Source organism: Saccoglossus kowalevskii, chromosome 1, assembly GCF_978046115.1.
Source record: "Saccoglossus kowalevskii chromosome 1, keSacKowa6.1, whole genome shotgun sequence".
Taxonomy (NCBI): domain Eukaryota; kingdom Metazoa; phylum Hemichordata; class Enteropneusta; family Harrimaniidae; genus Saccoglossus; species Saccoglossus kowalevskii.
Window position 1 is genome coordinate 12,999,211 of NC_140641.1, and position 23,735 is coordinate 13,022,945.

The 23,735-nt window shown below is 35.8% G+C and overlaps 1 protein-coding gene across 2 annotated transcripts in view; it reads right to left on the minus strand.

Annotated features, from left to right (window-relative positions):
• Window positions 1-2,958: 2,958 nt before the first annotated feature.
• Window positions 2,959-23,735, minus strand: part of LOC100367576 (mediator of RNA polymerase II transcription subunit 25-like) — a 47,963-nt gene continuing 27,186 nt past the window's right edge. The window contains exons 8-18 of one of the 2 annotated variants that reach the window (XM_085498973.1): window positions 22,725-22,775; window positions 21,717-22,099; window positions 17,444-17,570; window positions 14,666-14,745; window positions 12,789-12,929; window positions 12,526-12,669; window positions 11,667-11,774; window positions 10,547-10,744; window positions 9,258-9,605; window positions 8,815-9,051; window positions 2,959-4,536 (exon numbers count right to left, since the gene is read on the minus strand). In XM_085498973.1, the coding sequence (XP_085355099.1) occupies window positions 4,267-4,536; window positions 8,815-9,051; window positions 9,258-9,605; window positions 10,547-10,744; window positions 11,667-11,774; window positions 12,526-12,669; window positions 12,789-12,929; window positions 14,666-14,745; window positions 17,444-17,570; window positions 21,717-22,099; window positions 22,725-22,775 (2,087 nt within the window). In that variant the 3' untranslated portion in view covers window positions 2,959-4,266. Of the gene's footprint in view, window positions 4,537-8,814; window positions 9,052-9,257; window positions 9,606-10,546; window positions 10,745-11,666; window positions 11,775-12,525; window positions 12,670-12,788; window positions 12,933-14,665; window positions 14,746-17,443; window positions 17,571-21,716; window positions 22,100-22,724; window positions 22,776-23,735 lie in introns of both variants that reach the window. The other variant, XM_085498968.1, reaches the window with a different exon arrangement.

Sequence of the window (23,735 nt, forward strand, 5' to 3'; positions counted from 1 at the left end):
AAAATAATTACGCATTTATTCTGGCGATAAGAAGTATTTTTTTCACTTTTCCTAGTTGTTCAATAATCTGGTAAATTGAATGTGTCTGGTCAGTTTTATTCAAGCAACGCGTTCTAAAAATTAGTGTGTTGAATTTCAATTACTGTTTTAGTCGCATTGCCCCCAACTCAAACTACAACTCGTTGGTAAATAATCGATGAAATAGTTTGTCTGGACACATTCAAGTTCCTCTCACTGTCACCTTAAAGCTTTGAAAATTTGGTGTTAATCCGACGATAATAAGTATACGTTATTTTTTGTTAAAGACCTTGTATTTTGAAAAACATAAACTCCTAGAAAACGTCCATAAAGTAACAGCAAAGATTTTCAAGCTTGTTTATCGGCACAATCAATTTGTTTTCCCATCAAGGTCTGTTTTAACATGTGTAGAGACATCCAAATGTGTAAGGCTATTGGAAACCAAAACAATAAAGGAATGGGATAGCTATAATTGGATAAATTTGGCATATGAAAACACCAAAATCAATGATTTTTTTCAGTGGCTGTGTGACCTTGTGTCTGACACATTCATATGCAAATGACTAATCTGTAAAACAAATAGGGGCGGAGAAAAACCACTCAAATGTTTGGAAACACTAATTGTGTGTCAGATAGCTACTGATAACACATCCTAACATTGCTTTGTCTTGAGTTTATCTTTGAAACTTATAGGCACACAGATTAAACCTGTGTTGTTGATTTTGGAAAACACTACTGAGGCTGCCTTGCTTCCCTTCAGAAAATCTACATTTTAACCAACTTACATGACATTCTATGTTATGTTGACTTTATCACATGAAAGTTTATAGTGCATTTCATCAATTAATAAATAAATGTGAAAATCGTAATTTTCAATACAAATAATAGTCTCGCTACCTTAAGCCAACAAATTATGAATTATTAAGCAAATTACGTAACTAATATGAACATATTTCAACCCAAAATTGAGCAAGTCTGTGAATTGTTGTAGAACTTTAATGTACCAAGTTTTTTTGAAATGTAATGATTAGCACTATAGATATCAGTGGAAAAGCCAAAAATATTTATGCAAATTAGGTAATTATTATGAACAGATTTCAACCCAAATCTAATCAGTCTGCACATTGTCGAACAGCATCTATATACCAAAGTTTCATTGAAATCTGAATAGAGGTTCTTGAGATACTGCTAAAACAGATAGACATACAGACAGGAAAATCACACACTTGTGTGTTTGCACACAGGAATCAAAAAGCTCTCTTCTCAATTTCAAATAACAGATGTACACTGTTTCAAACTGGTTTTGCTGTCATTTACTAATGTGGCATAATGTACATATATACACTCATTATACATTAGCAAATTCAAATTCTCATGTTTTCAAATATATTCAAAAACGAAATTATACATCAAACTTGGAAATAATATGTAGACGAAAATTCAAAATGCCTAGATTCGCAGATGAGATTAAAAATTTCCCCTTCAATAGTCTAAATGTCAGGTCAACAAGTTCACAATATGCCCTATTAGTATAGATAATTTGAGACAATTGTGTTCAGTAGTTTTTTTCAAACAAGGCCACAAATCTGTGTGCTGAAAGTATACCAGACGCATTAAAATTTATTAAAAATTTTAAGGTTAGCCTTGCAAACAAGCAGCTTGGCAACTAATGTTTGTCTACTATTTGATATGCACAAGAATGAGATCCACATTATCACAATTTATAAGACTTACAAAAAATACATTTGTTTTTACATCTGTGGTTCTCAGTCTGATTAATTCCAGAGGACCCCTGTGATGAATTCAATTTAAATCTGATTTTTCTTAAGATATCAGAAATGGGCTAATAGTGTTTAGATATTTTATATGCTTGTTTTTCAACATTAAACTAATTATGCCTGTGGAGTATCCCAATGAACCAAATGAATTATTATGCATAGCTTTGGGTGTGTGTGTTGTTTCAACTAATAAGGACCAAAATTGAAAATTAATTAGAATAAAAAAAGATATTAATTATTATGCAAATTAGGTAATTATTATGCATGTTTACCCAAAACTAATCAAATATGTGCATTAGTCGAGAACATCTAAGTACCAAGTTTCACGAAAATCCAATGTGTGGTCCTTTCAGTCATGGAAGTGCCTAAAAATAGCTAATTATCATGCAAATTAGGTAATTAATATGAATGGTTTAAACTAAAACTTAATCAAATCTGCACATTAGCTCAGAGCATCTATGCATCCAGTTTCAACAAAAATCAACATATGGTTCTTGAGATATCAGTGTAACGGCCAGACACGCACACACGCACACATACAGACAGACAGACCAACTGCAGAGGCGTTAGAAAGATGCACAAAGTTGGGAAACAAAAGAATCTAAACTATAACAATAGGTCTCCAAGCCCCAAAGGTAATCTCTAAAAATTGCCTTGTAGCATCTGTACCCAAAGTGAATTAAAATTTGAAACAAATATTATAGTTGCCAAATTTTCAAAAAATAGATTTCTCACTAACCGCTTAATTAACATGCGTAGATTTTGACCCAAATTTTCATTGAAATCTGACAGACAAACAGAGTAACTGCAAGACTCCCATTGTGTGCTTCACATCTGCAAGTGTTGCATTGAATATAAATTTTGTATTGATGTAGATTTGATGCCTGCCTTGCTGCATTTGAAATTCAGACTCTACTCAGTCTTGTCAAATATAGGAAGATATCTTAACAGTAGCAATAAGGGTAGTAATATTTAGTGACAACAAAATATGTGTATTTGTTAGTGTCACTTACTACACTGACCACCTACCTCCCCAGGCTGTTATTGTAATTTTAAAAAAAATTAAATATTTTTGACAGAAATGCTCCGCACACTTAAATTTCAGTGTTTAGGGTTTTTTCAAACACTCATTTTAAATAAATAGGCATCAAATTATAGAATATATATTGATAAAATGATTTAAAATTTAATAATTCTCTCAGCTTTCCATAAGAATCTTTTAATACAATCTGGTACCAAAAAAGTACGCAAGAACAAAAAAAATTTCTAAATAACGCAGTTCAGTGGTAATTATCAATTCTTGTTACTATGGTTTTTAATTCAAGATACTACCAAAGGTAGAACACAGATGAAGTTTCCAAAAGTACAAACTAAACTGGGTCACATCTTATTGTCGTTGCTGGGTACCACCATTTATTTGCATATCAATTTCTGCATGTATGTATGTATGTTCAAGTTTTGAATTGACCAATGCATTTTATTCATGTAAAAAACCAAAATCCTGCGACTCGATCATGGAAAAATGAATTTACTGCTTGTTAAATCCTTCCTGCTTTTTGGAGATAAAAGCGAAACAGCTCAGCACATCAGATATGAACTTCTGGTAGGATATATTATTGCTTTAAAGACCATATAATAAATATCATAATTTCTGTTTTTGGACAACAAAATGATTTTCTGACGATGCAAAATATTTTAGTGTATGAACAGGTAAAATGTTTTCAGTGATTCTTCACATAATTACTGTTTACCATACACAAACAATGTAATTTTTTGAAAGCACGACTATGATGAGTGGGGAACTTTACCAAAAATGGGTATGAGAGTACCATATATGGACACTGTATGACCAAACATGGTAGTATCATTTAAGTGCATACTTTAAAGCGAGAGCGTCGTCGCCTGCACACGCGCAGGAATTGAGTTCCAAGTAACGATAACACGCGCTAAAAAACACAAAGGCTACTGGGTAGACGCTTGTTTGTAAACAATGACACGCTATGGCCATCTGACACATGCACAGGTGACTTCCCCCTCGCTTTAATACAAAACATAGAAATTGGTAGTGCCAAAAGAACACAGCAGAACAGGATTATCACATACAGTATTATTGGTGACAAACAAAGATATCCTTGCTGTACATTTTAAAAATGGGATACCATGGCAACTTAAAATAAATGCATTAATTTATAATAACTTTTCCATAGAAACGCTCCTTGCTTTTTTATTCTTGAAAAAAAAAACTTGTTTTGAATCTAAAATTGAATATATAAAGTGGAAAGACAATTGAACTTGACAATGGCAGGGTATGAATAATAAATCATCTTTACATAAATTTACAAAAATACAGCACAAAAATGGCTCTGGTTTTTTGTTGATTAGCTGCAGCTTTTTTTTTAAAAGAAATGTACTTTTTAAAAGTTTTAAACAAAAAATATACAGAAAAGGTGGGTAGGATTTGATAATTTTGTTAAGGATTTAAAAGGTCAAATAAACTCATTTCATCTCCGAGAAGACCACTACTTTGTTGTTGTTGTTGTTGTTGCTGTTGTTGTTGAGGTTGTATTGTTTGTGTTAGACCTAACTGTCTTGCTCTCTGCTGCTGGCCAAGAAGCATTTGCTGCGACTGTTGCTGTTGAAGGAATTGCTGTTGTTGCCATGGTTGTTGCTGCTGCTGCTGCGTTGTCGTGGAGGAGACAGATTGTTGCTGTTGCTGCTGAGCAGATGACTGAGTTGCCTGCTGCATGAAAAAAAAAACATTTGGTAAGAATTTTTATTCTAACAAGATCTTAACAGGTTTTGTAACCCAAAACAAAAAGTTGTTCCCTTGAAAAATGTTGTGGTCAATACAAAAATGAGTACTGTAAACGCCGTTATTGTTCACTAGTTTTTAATTTCAATATTTTCGCTGATAAGTAAAATCTGCTGAATTAAATCCATGTTAAAGCGCGGTGGTTGTCGCGCAGCGCGTGTTCGAATTTCATGTAAATAAACAGTGTATTTTACATGCGTTGTATACGTCGCTATGAGTCCCATATCGAACAGGACGCGGCGCGGCGACTGCCGCCCTTTAACATATAAAACAAGTCATTGAAAATGACACAGTCTCCGTTAAATTTTTAAAAGTTCTCTTTGTGCTCGTCGTATTAAAGCGGAGGGGTTGTCACGAGCGTGTCCTTGAAACTTGAGTTTCAAGTGACGTATACAACAGATTGTTTATTTACAACAAAACACGTGTTTCGTGTAGTAGTAATATGGCCAAAAATAAAAACAGCCGTTATTCGGCCATCTTTGATCTGATTATGAAACACACTGATATGTATGATGTGTGTGCCAAATACGAATGAAAATGGTATATAAATTGTGGAAATATAGTAGTAAGGCCAAAAAGTCAGATGGCTGTCAATCGGCCATCCTTGACCATATTTTGTAACAAATTGTCATGGACATGCATCCTAACATGTATAAAGTACATGTATGTGCCAAATTTGAATGAAAACTGTCAGAGCACGTCCAAGATACCGCATAAAAAAACAAAACAAGATGCCTGCCAGTCGACCATCTTTGATCCAATTGCGAAATAAATCGTCATGGACATGTAACCTAACATGTATAATCTATGTACCAAGTTTGAATGACAACTGACAAAGCATGTCCAAAATAAAACATTTTCAAAAAACAAGATGGCTGCCAGTCGGTCATTTTGAATCGAATTGCTAAACCACTGCATGTCCCACATAAAGTACGAGGCACATGCAAAGAATGAACGGAATCGGTCCAAGGGATTCTGGGATATGACTCCGGATGGACGCACAGACGCACAGATGGAGACCGAATTATAAGTCCCTGTTTTCGGACTTCGTCCGAATGAGGACTAATAACAGTAGAGGTCATTGTTTCTCGGCCATGTTCGTGAACTTAAAAGCCCAGTAAATTTACACAAATAGTGAAAATAAAATGTTTTACAGTAGTTGGCAACTGGCATCTCTCACTAATGTACAAAACATCAAACCACAGAGTGAATACTTAAAGCCGCAATAGCTGTAACTATCGGTCTTTTTCTGTGTTATTAACATCTATTTGCCAAAATGCGAAAACTGAAAGCATAGCAAGTACACTGTATACTGCCATTTACACTTGCTAGTGAGAAAAGAAGGCAGTGTGTTTGCTTTCAGCAGGGTTCCCAGCATTTCAAGAAAACAAAATTCCCTGATAATTCCCTGATTTTTCCTTGATAAAATCTCAATATTCCCTGATAATTATTTCAACTCATTTAACATATATGTCATATATGTTTTTGTACATGTTGTTGCAGTAAACTATTTACAGTATAAGACACTATAATGTGAAAGTAATTACCGTACTCGACTGCGTTAGCGCCCATGCCCGGGCAAGCACCCACCCCCCACTTTTGCGAAATTTTTATATTTGGGGTCACATTCGGCAAAGCGCCCACCCCTTCAAAATGCAACTAATTTAAAACTTGGTCTTGCATAACGTATCTTGATAATCGTTTCTATATGATACAGCGTGGATATCGCCCGCTGTGAACATGTTGTGAATGCGTAGAACACGGTAACCGTGCGTAAACTACACTTCGACAATGACCTGTTAATACAAGTAAAATGCGGTAAATATTTCATGCAATATTCAGTTTACCTCTCAAAAATGGCTAGTTACTAGTTTTTTGGAAAAACCATGTCGTTTATTCGCTGAAATAAATTCCAACAGATCGTACTTCGACATTGATAATTCACTTCCGCATTGCGTTACCGGAAAGTCTTCGGGAATTTCCGAAGAATTGCCTTCAGTGCAACACAGCATTCTGATTGGTAAATAACCAACTTGACCCATTAGGTCAAAGGATGCTGCTGCAGGTCAAATGCAAATGCATCATGGCGGAAAGTGATTTTCATCGAGAGTTTGCGTACGATCCAACACCTTCGTCAGTGGAGATAATATGACAATTTTGACTTCGACTGTGTTCCAACAGACTCAAATGTTTTTAATTTCATAAATTCTGATGGTACGTAATTAATATTGTAATAAAATGTTCATATTTATTGTGATCATTTTTGTTTCTTCCTTGTGAAAATCAATGACGACTCAACTAATTTCGTAATTTGATTTTCCCTCAAAGACGTAATCTGTCACTTGATGAATCAAATTTTTCATTTGCACTCTTTTTCGAGGGGGGTGCTCGGGTAAGCGCCCACCCCTAAAAAATCGTGATTTTCTGAGTTGAGGCCCCTGGGCGCTAACGCGGTCGAGTACGGTAGTACTATTAACACAGGCATGTAATGGCCTCCCTTCTCCCCTTACAGCCATCCTTTCCTTGCCTTATGCAGACAGAGGTTGAATCAAGGTAATCCAAGTAAAGTATCAATTAATCACAGCATTACCCTACGATAAACTTAAGGCACCTATTATAACACTGGTTACATAATTGGAATGTGCATTTGCATGAAGATCTTCATGCCATAGAGGGTTTAATCAGCTAAACTGTACTTTATACAATGATACCAAAAACTACTGAAGTCTGTGGGTATTTACAACTATTTTTTAGTAAAGTTTGAATAGAGAACAACGAGGATATTCTGTACACAGATGTATTGTTTTTTTGTACATGATGATATCACAAGTCCATCTCAAATTTACAAATGGATGACTGTATTTCTTCCTGGGATTAAATTGAACTACACTTAAACTACACTTAAACTACACTTAAACAATAACTTGTAACCCTTGAACAAGTATATATAATTGTTCGGGTAGTGTCCTGCCTCAGAAAAAATGGCTGGTAACACTGACAAGGGTGAAGGTAATACAATGCTCCCATCATGTGTGACCACTTTATATGCCAGAAGGAAGTGTTCACATAAGACTCCCTCTTCAGGACAAGGGTATATATGTATCAGTCTCGTGGCAAATTGTTTTAACACATCAAATGTCAAGCTAAGTAGCTTGGAAGGAACTACTCATGTATAACGGGGAGGGGGGGGATGAGAAAAGATGCGGAAGAGAGGAAAGATGCGGAAAGGAGGAAAGGGGCAATGTACCTGCCTGCAAAGAAAATATTGGTACTGATAAACACACAAGTGCCATTTTACCAAATGTTAGTACATAAAACTGAATCATCTATCTACTTATGCTACTCTCATGATAACTTCTGGAAATAGTGCTTAGCAAATATTAGAACCTGTACATCTACAATGTAAGCTACTAATTAGAAACGCAGAAATGTCTGAGAATATGCTGCACTTTGTGAGATAATGCTGTCTCATCATACCTTTTGCACCTTATATACAACAAAATAACAAAGTTTGACTGACTACTTTTGAGTTTTGGGAAAATTGCTGATTTTTCCCTGATCTTAGACATTTTTATCAAATTCCCTGACTTTTCCCTGACTGGAAAAATCAAAAATATTTTTCCCTGATTTCCCTGATGGGCTGGGAACCCTGTTTCAGGTCTCCAGAGGGCGCCATTTATTGAATTCCAGTTTCATCCAGTGAACCTAAGGATTTACCGGTACAGGACGACAACTTACCAGGGCTGCCCCACCCCCAACCCAAATATGTCAACATTTTGGAACCACGAGTAGCCAGGATTCTTGAAGACTGCCTTTCACCAATGATTTTATGCATCATTTCCCCATAATACTGAGCGTCAAAGGTTTCAATAGTCACATAGACATTTTAATGAAATGACTACTCAACCTTTTTCACATCGCATTTTATGTGACATTAGCCTCACTTATGGTCACTTTGCCCATTTAATTGTGCCTAAAAAAAAATATTTCAGTAAAATTTGGCCAGCCATCTTGTGTGGTTATATTTAAACAAACAATGTTCTAAAATTGCAGTTTTAGCTTTTTCTGAACAAACCTGCAATAAATATATTTTCTATATATTTTTTGATATGACATGCACCTAATGGCACCAATTTTATTTTTAACTAAACATGGCAGCAAGCAGCATCAGAGACAGCGTGGTTTTATCACTTGCCGAGTTCATACCTGATGTTGTTGCTGTTGTTGCTGCTGTTGTTGTTGCTGGTTAAGCAGTAAATGCCTCAATTGCTGATTCGTGGAAGGCATCTGTGGTGTTTGTCCCCGCTGTGGCTGAAATCTCTGTACTTGTTGTCTCTGCACTAGTAACTGTGACTGCCTCAACTGACGCTCCTGTTGCTGCTTTAACTCCATGTCTTTTTTCTGCGCCATTTCTAAAGTTTTTTGGAGAGCTTGTATTTTCCTCTGCAAAAGGGTAAAAATATAATCAATATAGTCGTTCATAAATCCATTTTCACAAAACATGATAAATATTCTCCCAAAATTCTTTACTGTATTTAAATAGACCCCTTTCCGTTTGGTATTAAATGAAACTCTCTATACAAGTGAATGATAAAACTTAAGCTGCATTACGTTTTACTTATTATTATTAGAGAAATACTCCCACCTACCAAGTTAGTTTCCCGTTGAGACTGAATGTTTATGTTGTGTGGCATTCCTGTAGATCCCGGTTGTTGTGGTGTTGGTTGTTGTGATTGTGGTTGCTGCTGCTGTTGTTGTTGTTGTTGAGAAGGAATACTTGATGACAAAACACTTGCAGACCCTTGGGAAGGTAGTGTCATGTTCTGCATGGAAGCTCCAGTAGCCGCTCCACCCCCAATGTGTTGTAATGGTTGTTGCCCAGCTGATGAAGACGCCAGTGTTTGCTGTGTATACTGCAATGCCGTTACTGAACCCGATGTCTGTGCTTGTGCTTGCGCTTGAGCCTGTGCCTGCAAGTGTTGCTGCTGCTGATGTAACTGTGGAAATGGCAAACAGAAAATCTAGTAAACTGTGTCCTTCAATATCTCTTGTTGCATCGTTTGCTATGTTAGTTTAAACTGATTTGTTTAAATTGCTGGAACACAGAACAAAGGCAATCATATGTCACTAGCCACCATACTAACAACAACTCTGACAGATCCAGAAAACTTGTGTAATGTTATTCGTTTGATGCAGGCTACCTGTAGTAGATGCAGCAAAATTGTAAAATGAGGATATGATAAAGATGTGGAAATGAGGAAAGATGCGGAAAGGACGAAAGATGCGGAAAGGAGGAAAGATGCGGAAATGAGCGGAGATGCGGAAATGAGGAAAGATGCGGAAATGAGGAAAGATGCAGAAATGAGGAAAGATGCTGCAATGAGGAAAGATGCTGCAATGAGGAAAGATGCTGCAATGAGGAAAGATGCTGCAATGAGGAAAGATGCTGCAATGATGAAAGATGCTGCAATGATGGAGGAGTTACAGAAATATGCATTTGGTTTCAGTGTTTACAAAATGATTCAGTTTATAATGAAATACATTGGTGTACAGGCTGGGCTTTAACACTGCAGTGCTACCCTATTCCCAAAATTGTTGTGAAGAAAATGTATGCTAGCCAGAGAAACTAAATAATTTGATTTTGTGTAATCTCTGCTATGTCCACTCAAGAAATGACACTTTCTCTTTGTTTTCTGGGACGTAAAGACCAATTTTGACTGATTAGTTTGTAGCTAAAAGACTGCCTAAAACTTCTGAATAGAAGTTTATCGTTTGAATTCAGGGTCACCATTACCATTTGTTCCAATTGTACATGCCAAACTTGCTGCAAATCAGTTAGCTAGGTTTGCTAATTAGGTAGCAAATTCGATAGCCATTTTGCCAAACTTGATAGCTAAACTGTAGTTCCAAGCACATTTAACCCAGTAATTGTCCTCACCTTCTGTAACTGTAATTCTGCTGCATGTTTCTGTTGTTGTTTGTTCTTATGATTCGTTATCACTGTACGGATACCATTAACAAAACTGGGTTGATCGTTTGGTATGAGTCCGATGAATTGACGCTTCTTTTGAATATACAGTAACATCAATACTCGAACATCACATTGCTGAGGTGAGTTGAAATGTACACATCCCGCCTATAAAATAACAAGATGTACCGGTACAACCACCATGCAGTGTAATGTAATGTAACGTAATGACTTAAACTCGTGTAAACATGTTTTTACGAAACATCCTAGGATTTTTTATTAACTTTTTCACCACCAGTTCCCTCTTTTCTTCACAAATTCACAAAATAGTCCTGTTATAGTCTGTTCTTTTCTTCAGAAAATTGGGACAAAAATAGACAAATTTGTTTAGTTTGCACCCAAAGGGTTTTTTATAACAATTATCTGACATCTTGTTTTCTGTTAAATTAGTTTATATATTTTATTGGTATGTTTGCAACTGTTGGACTGTGGAACAATCCAATCCATGAGTTGATTGAAACCCAGTCTAGTATTCCCATGGGATTTGAGAGGTACATGTACATTACCAATGATATTGACTACAAGATAAATGATATTCCTTCATTAAACACATACACCCATATCCCCACGGGGACCAGTGACCTCTGAATGTTTATCACCAGTAATCAGTCAAGTAGAAACAGTTAAAATTTTGACTACTACTTTTTCAATATTTGCATGATAATTTCACACATTTTGCACTAAAGGGAAAAATTTATTACAGATGAATTAGATGACTAGTTTGATATAGTTTAGAATAGAATGAGTAAAGTTATTGTGCACACAATAACTATTAACAACAACAACAACAACAGACATTTTCCCCTTAATATACCTTTCACTTTCATCTCTAATGATATGGGCAAGGTAAAAAGTGCAGAAAAATTTGGGCAAGAATGTCTGGTGGTGAAATGGTTAATTCACAAAATTTTTCGCGAAAATTGCACAATCTGCTGAATTACAAACTCATTACAAATTCATTAACCTTTACATAAAAGAAAAACATAAGTTTAAAAGGTTTTGAATATCTGCAAAAAATTCTAGTACTTACAAATCCTCCAACCATTATCCTATAAAGAGATTTCAATGATTCTTGGTCGCTTGGTGAAAACTGAAATATTACTGATCGAGAGTTGCGAAATAATGTTCCAAGCGAATGCTGTAAAAACAAAACAAATACACAGTCTTAACATTACTTGTCAGTGAAAAGTAACACATCAAGGTGAATCATCTGCCACCGAATAGTATATTTTAATTACAGCCAATGCAATAGATAAAATAATAAAACAAGGCTTCCACCGGCACAGTTGAATTGTCACAAAGCAGACCAACAATGAGAATATGATTATATTGATTAATAATTCTAATCGAAACATGTTTGACTTCTTATATTTTTATAGGAATATGAGGTTATTACGAGGATAACGCAAAATATGCGTAAAGACAGTACAGTGGGAGTAATGATGCGACGGCGTACTGTCTAAGTGCATACTTTGCAATATTCTCGTAGTAACCTTATTATTATACATAATTACTTCTCAAGGATACATTATGGGAATGCCAAAATCCAAAAAGTTTAGAACAGATTTAGCCAACTTTTTTTTTGTGTGTGTGTGGGGGGGGGGGGGGGGGGGCAAACTTTGTGCAAGAGGTTGCCATGTTTGTTTTTATTATTAGAGGATGTTTATACGCGTAGTTGTTCATTATTGGAATCTATATCTCCTAATATAGTAAGATGCAAATACCCAGTGCAATACCGCCAAATTACAGCACGTTATAACTTATGGGGTTAACGGTGACAGATGTATAATGAAAATACCTAATTTAAGGTTTATTGATTTATTATTTATTGCACCAGATCTGGTAAAAGAAGAGCAATGCGTATCAAACATGTATAATATTACACTCACCAACAGTGGCTGGGGGATCAGCTGCATCACTAGTTTATTAGGCCACTTATCTGCCTGTAAATTATCAGCCTGACTGGCAATAACATTGCAAGCAACTGATCGTGTAACTCTAGCTGAGGGGTCCTGGGAAGCTCCTCTAGGTTTCTGCAAAAAAGATGAAAAAAATTAAATGCGTTTTTTTTATACAATCATAACCTTAGCCTTTGAACCAAAATGACAAATTAGTGATTTTGTTGAAACTGAAGACATTTTTTTGTTTTTACCTCTTGCCATTCCAAGTCGCCCCTCCAAACTATACTCCGCGGTGGTTGTGTCTGTGCATCTTGCTGTGGTCGAACTGATTGTATTTGAGTTGCTGTTGTTTGATTTATTGAACCAGACATTGTACCGATTTGATCTGCTATCTGCTGTAAATAAAACAAAATAGTATCCATGGTCAATAAGTAAAATGCAAGACTAGATCACAACTGTTATTTAAAGTTCCTAACAGCATCAAGCATGTTAAAAAAAAGTAAACGCATTTCACAACCATTTAATTATCAAGTTCTCTTTGTGTGACAAACTTCTCAGACATGCACTTTAATACTGATGCACTCGCAAATCAACAGCTTCAAGGCATGGTGACTGTAAAATGACTAATTTTCACTGGGATTAAATTTCGCTGATTTACCATTTCAGGCATATTCAGTGGGTTTTAAATTCATGGTGTTATCATTTAAATTAATTAGATAATGTGTTCCATGCTAAATTTACTGGGTTTTAATTTAGCGCAAGTTCCAGTCAGCGAAATAAGCAAAATTAAAACCCAGTGAATAATTAATCCTTTTACAGTATATAGAGTGTTTAAGCAGATTTCAAAAATACAGAAATGTAAAATTGTCTAGTTTACTTTTTCACCACCAGTTCTCTATAGAATGTTTCCTGCTACCCCAGCTTCCTGAATTTGCAGAAATCATTTATAATTTGATCTACATGTGGAGTACGTACCAAGACAGTTTGAATATCAAGAAAATCCCATGATAGGTGACGAAATGACAAATTTGGTAAAAACTTAGTTCAAAACTATGATTTGAACTACTGTAAAAGGGTTAATTATTCACTGGGTTTTAATTTATCTTCTTTTGCTGACTGGAAAATGTGCTAAATTAAAACCCAGTGAATATGTAAAATTTAGCATAGAACACATTATCTAAATGATGAAACCGTGAATTTAAAACCCACTGAATATGCCTGAAATGGTAAATCAGTAAAATTTAAACCCAGTGAAAATTAGTCATTTTACAGTGATTTGAATTGAAGATTCAGTTAAAAAAAAATACAAGAACAGGTCATTGCAAGAAGAAACAGTTCTGTGGCATCTTGTACACATTAATATGCAGAACAAGTTAAAAAGTATGATTTCAGTTATAAAGACATTTTCAGAAAATTATGGGAAAAGACTTTTTCGTGCTAAAAAAAATGTCAAGGCAAAATGTAATCAATGAGATATAAATGTTGCTTGTCAATATAAAATTTAATAAAATACAATGCATTTACACATCGTGAGGGTGCTTTCATGGGGGTGAATAAAAGAAAGATTTTAGAAAACTGTCAAAAAAAGATGAAATTTGTTTTTTTCATTTCAATTGAATAAATCAGACAAAAACATGACTACAACAGGGTTTTTATATCATACAACACATGATATGAAAATGAATTAAAAAGAAAATGTTTCTGTCAATGATCATTTTAGGAATTTTGAAAAAATGGCCGCCAGCAGACAGTATAACCTTTTCACTACCAGACTTTCTCGCCCAAATTTTTCTTCACTTTTTTCAGAAATTTTTCAATATTTCGGGAAATGAACCTAAATTTTGGAGCCAACAGACAAAATTTGAGTCAGTTTTCAGTTTTTATTCAAAAAATTTGTCTTTTTGTTCCAATCTTCTGAAGCAAAGTGCATTGCATCCATCTTTGTTGACAAGACCTGTTGGTAGCAGCAGGGTGAATGGCTGGTTGATTACCATAGTTTCAGAAAACTGTCAACATTGGTTTGAAATTCATAGGAGGCTTTTTTGAATGTTGCTTGATCCATAATTTTCAAAATCTAATGCTACGAAAATCTCCCGAGTTATTAAGGCAGTTTGTAATCTAGTCATACCTGTTGTTGCGTCGTCACTCCAGGCATATTTAACACATTTGGTACTGGTAGTCTTGTAGTTGCTTGGATTCCAGCCACTGCTGATATGCAAAGAGCAATATGTAAATGAGTGATACAACAGATTTTTGAAGAAAAAAATTAAAAAATGTGACCATGTGTTTATTTGTTGTGATGTAACGTGGAAACGATGACAGCCTAGGTAAGTGCTCACAGTGGAGTTTCAGTCCAAAATGAAAAAAAATAAGTTATCTTTTATTTGAGGCGTCTGACAACAAACAAACAACCAACCAAATTGATGGTATTTAACCTTAAAGCGCGGCTCCGCAATCCCAGGGATTGCACCAGTGCGTCATGGGAAATGTAATTTGAATGGTCCGCCCAATTGTTTACTTGGTACACAGCTGTTATCATTTAAACTGAAGGTGTTAATTCCGTAAACTAACATCATGCATTACGCTATTATCCGATTTGAAAGGACTTGCTGAATCCCGTTGTTCGACGTTTACGGGGCCTACGCACTTTTGTTTTGCTCGTGGTCAACTGTAAAGCACAATTTCTGTAAATGGCGTTATTACGGCATTGTAAGGTTCTCAATGGTATCTCTGAACCGAGCTCATGCCCTTGCGCTCTTGCTATTGTACCAATATGTTACAAGTGCGACCCTCTTATGCAATGTATTTATTTATTCATTCACAACCTGTACGTTACGAGCGTGATGTATTTATACTACGTACTGTGCTATGTTGCCGTGGGTTTATTTATAAATATAATGAGTACTACTTGCAACAGGCCAGTTATTAGTAAAAAATCTAAATAGGCAAAGTTATGAGTAAATCAATATAGATACATCGAACATGCAATGTGCGGGTCATCAATAAATAGTTATAGGTAAACTTTTGGCAAAAATTCGTTGCCAAAAAGTCAGGGTGGTAAATTGTGACCGAAACTTTCATACATGTCTATACATGTCTCGGAAGCTCAAGAGGCTGTGATATGCGCTCTATTCCCTCAGTCTGATTAGGATTTAGTTTACAAGAACCAGGCGGAGGAAGAACTAGATTTAGACGATAGTGGATTGGAGCCTGATCTGGTTCTTGAGAGTCGTCGGGCAAAACGAGTGTTAGTTTTGTCTTGTGTCAACCTTGTGTGACAACAAACAGACAAGATTGGTTGGGAAATGGCCAGGGTCCATGTGACAACAACGCTGCTATTAGGAGTCGTTTATACAAAAAGTATTGGACGATGCTAGGACGATGAAATGTGTGGACTGACGAAAGATACATCCAGCGCAAGTAGCAACTTATGAGGGCTGATGACGTTGTGGTCATACAAAGAGAAGTGATGCCGGAGTGTGTTGTAAGACAGATACGTGGACTGTATCCCAATCATCCAGGCGTGCCTTATGTGGGTCATCTCTGGTACTGAAAAATGTGTGTCTTTCATTGATACAAACTAACCAAACATCCCTTTTATGGGCCAACAAATATTTCAAAAAGAGAACTACCGATTATTTGCACCATGAAATAACTGTGGTTTTTTTGAATGACCTACACAATTTAGTTATCGTACAACATTTGCCATAATGTGTCTTGTTGGCTAGGCAATACGCAACGTCAACAACAAAAACTTTATTATACGTATACGGCTGTGTGGCACGGGCATACCCAGTAGTCTGACGCCAAATATACACGAATATATACTAGTACATGACAAAAAGGGCTAAATATTTCACTGTGGGGGATATGTTTCAGGGAACATTACATTATTTTCGAGACACATTTGCGCTTTTTAAATTTTCTGGAACGAAGAAAAATTTGAGAAGCATACTCGACATATTGTCGGGGACGTATTTGTGACTCTCTCGACTCTTTTCATCGACATCAGAGTGAAAACCATTTTTTTTATTTTCCTTCTCGTAACTGACCTATTTCATCTCTGTTGCCACTGGAAAATAGGAATTGAGCAAATTTCCCAGCCCTGTAACCGCGAATGTCTTTCTTTGCGCACACACACTACGGAAGTTATTGGTATGTTCACGCAAAGTCTCTCCCCTCCCCTCTCGCGCACACCCCAGCTCGTGCGATTCGCACTCGCTCGGGTCGGACGGCTTTGTGGAGCGCTGACGACGTCCTCTGCGATGGACGGACAGAAAAACAGCTCACAGCATTAACTCCACGATATCACTTACATGATCAACTCCGTAATTACATAAACATACCTAGAGTTTGAACAAACAACTCAGGATTAACACCTTACATTTGCATGAAACTATGACTGACAGTCGGTTTGAGCAGTCAAAACGACTATTTGAATCATGCTTTTCCGTCGCTTTTACGCGGAAATCACACTGACATCGCACCGAACTCGTAAATTAACATCGCAATTGTATCACGGATATATTCATGTTTGTGTACGACATGGAAATAAAGCACCACAGGCGTTAATATTGCCGAAAAGAGTGATTTTGCAGAGCACCCCGAAGAGATGTTTCACGCTTGAGTGTCATTTGCATACTGAAAAGTGGCGGCCATCTTTCCTTTTATACATCCGGACCCGCGGTTTAATGTTTAAACACACATATACCATATTTGCACTATTAGTAGTTTACTGCAGAGGTGTTTCTCTTGGAGAATAAGTCCTATTTTAATGACTACATACGCAACAAATGCAATTCTTGTTTTAAAACACACTTCCATTGATGATGTTCTTTTAATAGATCAAATACCATATTTAATATGCATGTTTTTGTGTTTCTAATTTACAAGAAAATAACAATACCTCTTGGCCCTTGCAGATCTGCTGGCCACCTCATTGGGGTTACCTGGGCAACCGGTGGGTTTTTATACTGTGATGCCTGTGCAATCTCAACTACTTCTTGAACTGCTTTCAATGCTGCAGTTGGAGACTGTAAAATACAATCAAAGAAAGCTTAGAAAGAACTCCCGTGCGCTGAGAGTATTGAAGACACATCAAAAATTAATTCAAAACAAGTCATTGTCAATGACACGTCCCCGTTCCGTTCATATTTGAGTGACATATACATTCAAAGCAGATCATGACCGAAATGCACCTGCATATGTACAACACATTGTGCTAAATCTGAACAAAATCCATCCATGCATGACTGAGATCCGGTTCTGGAATTGTGAAAATATGTGATTTTGATGCATTTTCGGCCTTAAAATGGCCATCATTCCGCTATTGTTAAGCAGATCATGAAACAAATGCACATATCTATTTGTGACATGATGTACCATGTGTGTGTGAAGTTTGAACTTGATCAATCCAGACATGTCTCGGATACGGATCCAGAACTGAATTCTTTAAAACAAAATGGCCGCCAGTCGGCTATTTCGAACTTGATCCGAAAAAAAAATGACGTGCATCAAGGTCCTATTATGTTTAATGTATGTACCAAATTTGAATGAAATCCGTCCATGCATAACTGAGATCCGGGTCCGGAATGGTGAAAATGTGCGATTTCAATGCATTTTCGGCCTTAAAGCGGCCGCCATTTGGCTATCGTTAATGAGATCATGAAACAAATGCACATACATATTTGTGACATGATGTACCTTGTGTGTGTGAAGTTTGAACTTGATCAATCCAAGCATGTCTCAGATACGGATCCAGAACTGAATTCTTTAAAACAAAATGGCCGCCAGTCGGCCATTTCGAACCCGATCCAAAAAAAAAAATGACGTGCATCAAGGTCCTATTATGTTTAATGTATGTACCAAATTTGAACAAAATCCGTCCATGCATAACTGAGATCCGGGTCCGGAATGGTGAAAATGTGCGATTTTGATGCATTTTCGGCCTTAAAATGGCCGCTATTCGGCTATCGTTAATGAGATCATGAAACAAATGCACATACATATTTGTGACATTATGTACCTTGTGTGTGTGAAGTTTGAACTTGATCAATCCAGACATGTCTCGGATACGGATCCAGAACTGAATTCTTTAAAACAAAATGGCCGCCAGTCGGCTATTTCGAACTTGATCCGAAAAAAAAAATGACGTGCATCAAGGTCCTATTATGTTTAATGTATGTACCAAATTTGAATGAAATCCGTCCATGCATAACTGAGATCCGGGTCCGGAATGGTGAAAATGTGCGATTTCAATGCATTTTCGGCCTTAAAGCGGCCGCCATTTGGCTATCGTTAATGAGATCATGAAACAAATGCACATACATATTTGTGACATGATGTACCTTGTGTGTGTGAAGTTTGAACTCGATCAATCCAAGCATGTCTCAGATACAGATCCAGAACTGAATTCTTTAAAACAAAATGGCCGCCAGTCGGCCATTTCGAACCCGATCCAAAAAAAAAAATGACGTGCATCAAGGTCCTATTATGTTTAATGTATGTACCAAATTTGAACAAAATCCGTCCATGCATAACTGAGATCCGGGTCCGGAATGGTGAAAATGTGCGATTTTGATGCATTTTCGGCCTTAAAATGGCCGCTATTCGGCTATCGTTAATCGGATCATGAAAAAAATGCATGTGCATATGTCCCATATAAGGTGTGATGTATGAGTGAAGTTTGAACTTAATCGGTCCATGCATGTTCGAGATACAGGTGATCACGGACGCACGGACGCACGGACGCACACAGGGCAAAACATAAGTCCCCGTTTTCGGACTGCGTCCGAACGGGGACTAATTACTTGTACATGAGATATTGATGGAAAAGCTAAAAACTAATTATGTAAATCAGGTAACTAATATGAACAGAACAGAACAAAAAAATTATGAATTATTATGCTAATTAGAGAATTAATATTAATCAAAATTAATCAGGCCTGTCTATTGTCCTAGAGCATTTATGTACCAAATTTTATTCAAATGTGATGATCAGTGATTGAGATATCAGTGTTAATTAATTATGTTAATTAGGTGATTAATAAGCATAAATAAATATGGAACATTATGCAAATTAGGTAATTAATATCCAATTAAAACTAATCAGGTGTCTGCATAATCCTAGATCTATGTAGCAAGTCTCATTGAAATATGATGATTACTACTTGATAAATCAAAAGCTGAAAATTAATTAATTATGAAAATTAGGTAATTAATATGTACTCATATTACCCTAAAAACTATCAGGTCTGTGCAGTGACCTATGACATCTATGTACCAAGTTTTATTGAAATGTGATGATTACTACTTGAAATATCAAGAGGTGAAAATTAATTAATTATGCAAATTAGCTAATTAATATATACTGATATTACCCTAAAAACTATCAGGTCTGTGCAGTGTCCTATGATATCTATGTACCAAATTTCATTGAAATGTGATTACTACTTGAAATATCAAAAGCTGAAAATTAATTAATTATGCAAATTAGCTAATTAATATATACTGATATTACCCTAAAAACTATCAGGTCTGTGCAGTGTCCTATGACATCTATGTACCAAGTGTCATTGAAATGTGATGATTACTACTTGAAATATCAAAAGCTGAAAATTAATTAATTATGCAAATTAGCTAATTAATATATACTGATATTACCCTAAAAACTATCAGGTCTGTGCAGTGTCCTATGACATCTATGTACCAAATTTCATTGAAATGTGATGATTACTACTTAAAATATCAAAAGCTGAATATTAATTAATTATGCAAATTAGGTAATTATATGTACTGATATTACCATAAAAACTATCAGGTCTGTGCAGTGTCCTATGACATCTATGTACCAAGTGTCATTGAAATGTGATGATTACTACTTGAAATATCAAAAGCTGAAAATTAATTAATTAATTATGAAAATTAGGTAATTAATATGTACTCATATTACCCTAAAAACTATCAGGTTTGTGCAGTGTCCTATGACATCTATGTACCAAGTTTTATTGAAATGTGATGATTAGTACTTGAGATAGCAGTGGAAAAGCCGAAAATTGATTAATCATTATGCAAATTAGGTAATTAATATTGCACAGATTTTTACCCAAAACTAATCAAATCTGCGCATTAGTTCAGAGCATCTATGTGCCAAGTTTCATCAAAATCCAACAAGTGGTTCTTTAGATATCAATGGAACAGTCATGGAACAGCTAAAAATCAGCTAATTATCATGCAAATTAGGTAATTAATAAGCATGGATTTTTACCAAAACCTAATCAAATCTGCGCATTGGCCCAGAGCATCTATGCACCAAGTTTCATCAAAAACAGATGTATGGTTCTTGAGATATCAGTGGAACAGTCGGACACACATACAGACACACTAACTGCAAAGACTCCCTTTTTGTGCTTCGCACACGGGAGTCAAAAACATTAAAAAAAAAGAATTTTCAAATTTCAAGGAAGAAGGCTACTCAAAAGTTAAAATATGAAATTGTCTTTATTTTCAATGTTTTCCGCATCTTATGTTATAGGGATAAGGAGTATGAAGTGCAAATATGAAGTCATCATTTTTGGTTCAGAGAAAGATGATGCACAAAATGGAGTGAGTAAGTAGAGCATGTTTTGTATACGTTGTATTTTAAAACATTATTAAAATCTCAATGACAAAATGTGTTTGCATTTGCTATCTGAATTCGCCATCAAATTTACATTTTACGCACAATACGTTTTTGTCTTTTCAACAGAAATATGTGCACATAAGTGGAGATATGCCCTATATACGAAATCTGACATAACTTGCTATTTATCAACTAATTTACTTCTTGTCTTTACTACATTAAATCCTGCCAAGCATTGCTGTTTGAATTTGTCTTCAAGTACAAGTACAACTAACCTAGGAAGTACGTAATGTTTATGGTGGACGCAGTGGTAACACAAGTAAACCATATGTATTATAAATTCAAAATGGAGGAACCTTAATGGCAATACAAATCAAGAGTCTGATGTGCGTCTCAGAAATCGCTTCGCATTAAATATTGACTTTTTGTTCGTTGAACAGAAAATCCCACGTGATTCCATTCCTGACGTAACCCTGAAATGCTGAAATTCACAACCGAACTACAGAACCGCTCAGTGATGCTTAATTTTGATAGGAACAGTTAAGTATTCTTTCCTCACCTGAGTGTTGCCTTGTGGGTTAAGAGTTGACGAAACACTTGAAGCGGTGATGTTCGACTGCTGCCTTATTGGTGTAGGCACTTGTGTGGGAATATTAGGATACGACACAGTAACCCTTGGCTGCTGTAATTGATTTTGGCCAAGTGTTGATTGCTGTGGCTGTGGCTGCGACTGAGCAATTTTATGCTGCTGTTGTTGCTGCTGCTGCTGCTGTTGTTGTTGTTGTTGTTGCTGCTGCTGCTGCTGTATAGGTTGTTGTGGCTGTAGTTGTTGTTGTTGAGCTGCTGGTGGTTGTGGCTGCTGCTGTTGCTGTGCTTTAGGTGTTACAATTGTAGTTGGTTGCCCAGGTGAAGGGTGACTTGTAGCAGTGGAAACTACAGGAACTAAACAAAAGGCTTATATTAAACTGACTGTAAAAATACTGTTAGTTTTTTAACTAAATATCGTATAAACCAGTACATCACTCTCCATTCACCAACGAGGGCACCCTCATGTCTTCAATACAAAAACACTTTGAACATTGTAAATACATGAACTAAACATTACAGAGAAATATGTGATACAAAAAAAGGTGAGAAATGTACAAAAAAGGAAAAATGGGAAACAAATTTAAAAAGTGTTTCACATGTATATGACACCTAGAAAATCGAGTGACCTAGAATGACCAAATTTGGCACAGTATTGCCAAAAGTGAGTGACCTAGATAAATCAAATGTGACCTAGATATAGACCAAATGTAACAGACATATCAAAGGTGACCTAGAAAAAAACAAACGTGCCCCAAAAAATACAAAAAGTGACATACAAATTATAAAAATTGCCTAAATAAAAAAAATCCTACCCAGCTTGTACAAATACGACTTGAAAAATGGACATGGTCCAGCAGAAAACATTAAGAAGCACAAACATGATAACAAACGAAAATATAGTTCTACATAGGAAAATCATATTACAAACAGAGCACCAAAATCCTTACTATAAGTAAAATATCATTGAAACTTTAATTACCTTGAGTTGAAGGTGGTGGTTTAAATACTGCAGTTGTATTCTGGGCTGCAGCTGAAATAATTTAAATGAAATTATATTTATTTAAGGTATAGATGCAGGTTCGTGGGCACTTGAGAGTGAATTTTCTTTTTTTTTGCTTTTTATTATCCAAACAGTCTTGGCTATAGAGTGTTAAAATTTCACAGCATTGTGAATAGTGGAACATACTCAAAAGTCGATTTTAAAATATAGAAAACTGGTACAAACATTCTTACTTTTGAATGCTTAGCAAGATTTAGCAAGGCTGTACATAAATAATCAAAAATAAACATGGTGAAAAAAAAGTAATGACGGGATCTCCATATTATGCACTATATTTAACTTTTTACAAAACTATAATAGGTTTAAATTTGGAACTGTTACAGCCATTTTAATTATGAGCATTAGCAAACTTCTTACTGAGTGAATGGTTATGCAAATTAGCCATTATCTCCACTTGTGTTTTTCAGTTTACCATGGAAGTTCAAATCTAAATAGCTCCCACAATTCTTGTTTATTTTGAGTGAAACTTTCACACAACGTTGATCAGTTGTTTATTAACAAATGGGCGTCCAGGCGTATATTTAGTATGTTCTGTTTTCATATTACAAAGTTGTCAAGCAGGATGTGTGCCGTATATTCAATGCCGGTCAGTATTTCACACTTCGAATGTCATTGTCCGAGAATGCGAAGCTTTAAAAATAAGCCCAGACGTCCTTTTGTTCGTAGAGACGTTGTCAAAATAGTGTGAAAATGTCAAGACAAACTGACAAAAACTGTGGGAGCTAATTAATTTTCAATCTCTCTAACCAACCAGAAAACACGAACGGAGATAATGGCCGTTTTATGAAAGTGACGTTAATCTTCCACAAAAATGGCTATTGCATCACGACGACATGCCAAAATCCATCATACACCGACGCTTGCCGATGTTCAAATGTCAGATAAAAAAATAAAATAAAAATATTTAGAATACTAGGGAAACGGACGTAA